Source organism: Coregonus clupeaformis, unplaced genomic scaffold (genome assembly GCF_020615455.1).
Source record: "Coregonus clupeaformis isolate EN_2021a unplaced genomic scaffold, ASM2061545v1 scaf0166, whole genome shotgun sequence".
Taxonomy (NCBI): domain Eukaryota; kingdom Metazoa; phylum Chordata; class Actinopteri; order Salmoniformes; family Salmonidae; genus Coregonus; species Coregonus clupeaformis.
In genome coordinates this window covers 407844-412500 of record NW_025533621.1, presented here as the reverse complement: position 1 = coordinate 412500, position 4657 = coordinate 407844, and the positions used below count along the sequence as shown (strand labels likewise).

Here is a 4657-nt window from a genome sequence, read left to right as displayed (position 1 = left end):
CAGTCTCACATCAGAATTAGACGTTCATCCATGTTTCTCAAACATCACATTTTGAAGTTGTTCCAAACGTCAAATTTTGAAGTGTTTAAGGTTACGTTTAGGCAATAACTCTGAATGTTAAAGGTTAGGGTTAAGTTTAGCCATTAACTCCGAATGGCTAAGGTAAGGGTAATTTTGGGATAGACTTAAGAGGCAGTTGCTTACGGCCATCCGCCATCCCTGTCCACAACGCCCTAGCAAAAACCAAAACCTACTTGAAGGTAACAGCGCTCACTGTTGCCCCCTAGTGGTTTCCATGTAGTCTCCCAACATCCTCAGACATGGAAGGAATTCTAATACTGAGTTGTATCACGGGTGACCTGGCTGGGGAGAGAGAGGAGAGAGGAGAGGGAGAGAGAGGATTGCTGCTGGCTCAAAAGGTCAGCAGCCTTCCATCCATCACACATATCTTTGTAATTGATCTGGCCTTTTTCTCATCAGCCATGAAGTCAGTGGGAGTCTCTCCAAATAAATAAGCTGGCATCGATCAGACACTTTTCTATGCTCATCTTTTCTCCCCGCCAAGCACCAAGACATTTTGGAGTGTGGGTGTGTTTTCTCTTTTATCAGAATGGTACAGAACAACCCTCCTCCGCAGCAGCAGCAGAAATGAGAACATTAATCTGGCCTTACATTATCTATAAAAGGCTCATTTGAAAGGGGAATGGACAGAACATATTGAATGGAAACACAAGGCTTTGGAACACCAGCTAAATCGAACTGTAAATCGCCATAGTGGCATTGTTGCATCATCGGTAGGAGAGTTTGGGAATTCCTGAATTTACTGAGACCATGACCTCTGCGTGCATTAATGAGCATACTTTGTTAAGTGTCAAACCATGTATGAAAACGTGATACATGATGCAAATTTAAATGACATGCAATCGCACCACATCAATCAAATGGTAATCAGTCAGGAAAGAAGACCTGTGAAAATGTGCATCTTGTACGCTTTTTTTCCCCCCAAACAACTGCCATTTACACTACTTCCTAATGAAGACAGAGAACAACTCAGATAGCACATATTGCATCGTCCTTAGTTTGTAAAGATTGATAATCTGAAATCAGAATAGTAATATGTTTTAATGTGAATGGGTTAGAGACGTTTTAGTCACCGATTCTATTTCTCCAGATTTTGATGGAATGTTCTGTGATCAGACACTCTTATCTGGATAGTACATTAAACACGTATCTGCACCCAAAACATATTACAGACCAGCATTTAGTCTTACATTTGATAAGGAAAGACATACACAAGTAATATAATATTAATACAATGAGAACTTTATTGAAATAGTGAGGTTAGGGGAATACATTGTCTCATTCAAAGTTACATCATGCTATCAAATCAAATCAAAATTTTATTTGTCACATGCGCCGAATACAACAGGTGTAGACATTACAGTGAAATGCTATCATAACATGATATACAACATTCATCTCAGGGATATTGTCATCAAAATTAAACTGGAATTACTAAATATTATAAGAATAAGGCATTTAATTACCATAATTGGCTTTTACGACTTCAATTTCTAATTCCATACATTCCAGTAGGTCTATAGTTTAATACATTCCAGTAGGTCTATAGTTTAATACATTCCAGTAGGTCTATAGTTTAATACATTCCAGTAGGTCTATAGTTTAATACATTCCAGTAGGTCTATAGTTTTAATACATTCCAGTAGGTCTATAGTTTAATACATTCCAGTAGGTCTATAGTTTAATACATTCCAGTAGGTCTATAGTCTAATACATTCCAGTAGTTCTATAGTTTAATACATTCCAGTAGTTCTATAGTTTAATACATTCCAGTAGGTCTATAGTTTAATACATTCCAGTAGGTCTATAGTCTAATACATTCCAGTAGTTCTATAGTTTAATACATTCCAGTAGTTCTATAGTTTAATACATTCCAGTAGGTCTATAGTTTAATACATTCCAGTAGGTCTATAGTTTAATACATTCCAGTAGGTCTATAGTTTAATACATTCCAGTAGGTCTATAGTCTAATACACAAAGAGTCCGAATGGGAACTAATTAAAAGCATGCAAGAAAGGGGAAATGACCAGTGACAATCTGAGCTACTGGGTGAAGACTAGGAGTCAGCAGCATGTTGTCCAGTCTTTTCAGCCCTGCCTATCCTTACCACCGTGGGGGCAGCTATTGAGCGTCTGGTGCACAGGTGACATGTCTATAGTGTTGTCCTCCTCACATAGGTCTGAGAGCTGACAGCCCACCAGAGTGAGAGAGAGAGAGAGAGAGAGAGAGAGAGAGAGAGAGAGAGAGAGAGAGAGAGAGAGAGAGAGAGAGAGAGAGAGAGAGAGAGAGAGAGAGAGAGAGAGAGAGAGAGAGAGAGAGAGAGAGAGAGAGAGAGAGAGAGAGAGAGAGAGAGAGAGAGAGAGAGAGAGAGAGAGAGAGAGAGAGAGAGAGAGAGAGAGAGAGAGTGAGAGAGAGAGAGAGAGAGTGAGTGAGTGAGTGAGTGAGTGAGTGAGTGAGTGAGTGAGTGAGTGAGTGAGTGAGTGAGTGAGTGAGTGAGTGAGTGAGTGAGTGAGTGAGTGAGTGAGAGAGAGAGAGCTAATAGCTGACTGACTGGAGGTCACAGATAGAGAGAGAGGGGAAAGTGACCAGATGCAGACTGTGTCAACACAAACACACACTTTGGGAGAATCACTATGGTAAATCACTTGTCGTTCCACTGGTATGCCAATGCAAGGCTAATAACAGCAGGGTGATATTGATGCTGTTTACATGGAAGCTATAAACGCTTTAAATTGATCCCTGTTCCATGAAAAGGTCAGCTATAAAGGGATCCACGTAGATCCATATACTGTGTGATCATACCAATATAAAGTACTGTATGCATCATCCGTTTTTCCCCATGGAATGGAAACTGCTGGCCCATAATGCTTTCAAAAGTAGTTTGGTATCAATCTTTCATTTAGGCCTACTTTGCAGTTTTGGGATTGATGTTGTTCCTTTAACTCACGTGTCCAACTCATTCCACGGAGGGCCGAGTGTCTGCGGGTTAACTCATTCCACGGAGGGCCGAGTGTCTGCGGGTTAACTCATTCCACGGAGGGCCGAGTGTCTGCGGGTTAACTCATTCCACGGAGGGCCGAGTGTCTGCGGGTTAACTCATTCCACGGAGGGCCGGTGTGTCTGCGGGTTTTCACTCCTCCCTTGTACTTGATTGATGAATTAAGGTCACTGATTAGTAAGGAACTCCCCTCACCTGGTTGTCTAGGTCTTAGTAAGGAACTCCCCTCACCTGGTTGTCTAGGTCTTCATTTAAAGGAAAAAACTAAAACCTGCAGACCCTTGGCCCTCCGTGGAATGAGTTTGACACCCCTGTTTTCACTGAATAAAAAAACAATACATTTCCCCCTGCAAGAATCGTGATTTGCATGCCAGGTGTATGGTGTACATTTTAGGACAACCTCAAGGATGGTCGACGATTGCCTCAAGGAGGGGGGGTCCTAAAATGTACACCGTACATGGGTTATTCTGGACGATGACCCTTCTTTGACCCTTGTGTGACAGAGGACTTTTTATCTTCTAGGTTTACGAACAGGACGACTTGAGTGAACAGATGGCGAGCCTAGAGGGACTCATGAAGCAACTCAACGCCATCACCGGCTCAGCCTTTTAACCACAGCAGCCCTGGCAGAGAGTCCCACCCAGACAGTCCATCAGACCTACTACACAGCACAGACAGCTCAGACAGCAGTACCACTAGGGGAAGCATGGTGCCGGGACCTCAGAATCATAGATACTTCTCAACAAACCCCTATAATACTGTAACCAACCACCCCCCCCACCCCCCCCCCCCACACACCCCTAAAGGACCTCTGTTCTGAAAGGGGGATGACAGAGACTCTAAAAAGATAAACGATGAAGAAATTCCTTTCCATGTTTTCCACAGTGTTGATTTCCCTTTAAAACGTCACCTTTTTGAGTTTTCATTTATCAATATTCGTTTTATTTTTTTTGTGGGTTTCCTTGTGCATTACTGGTGTTTTGTATTGAACTTTGAACTGAAGGCACAAGTGTTACAGCTGGACCTATAAGACCTAAGGACTGTTTTGCTATCACCAGACACCAACGTTTTCTCTGGACCCTCGTTGCCTGGTGATGATGTGAGATGACATGGTAGGTCTCACAGTAACCACATGCTAAAGGAGTCCAAGGGACACTGACCAAGTCCTTGTGACTCTGTGTCTTTAGTATTTGTCACCGTGCACGCTCTCCACACTCCTCTCCTCCTCTTTCCTAAAACAATGACAAAGAAAGTGACCACAGCCTAGAACATTCCACAGGCTTTGAGGAACGCTGGTCAGGCCCTAGTAATGGATCATCTCTAGACGGACTCTACAGGACCATGTCAGACTCCGGGAAATTTCTCCATATCTCCTTGTTCAGGTCCATCTCTGTTGCTGCTCCTCAACTGACCCTCTGTCCTGGTCATGTGGCTACCCCCTTATCCCGACTGCAGACAGCTGTTTGGTTTTGAAATCATTCGAAAAACATCAAGACTTATAACCACTCGCTCCAGTCAAGGTATGGATGGTCTTGGAAACGTACTGGGAATCAAGACAGTATCGAGTGGTATTACAGG

General features: G+C 42.8%; 1 protein-coding gene across 1 annotated transcript in view; it reads left to right on the top strand.

Annotated features, from left to right (window-relative positions):
- Positions 1-3842, top strand: part of LOC121581835 (netrin receptor DCC-like) — a 205239-nt gene extending 201397 nt beyond the window's left edge. Inside the window, exon 23 of the mRNA XM_045213884.1 lies at positions 3602-3842. Within this exon, the coding sequence (XP_045069819.1) occupies positions 3602-3691 (90 nt within the window). The 3' untranslated portion in view covers positions 3692-3842. The remainder of the gene's footprint in view (positions 1-3601) is intronic.
- Positions 3843-4657: the final 815 nt, after the last annotated feature.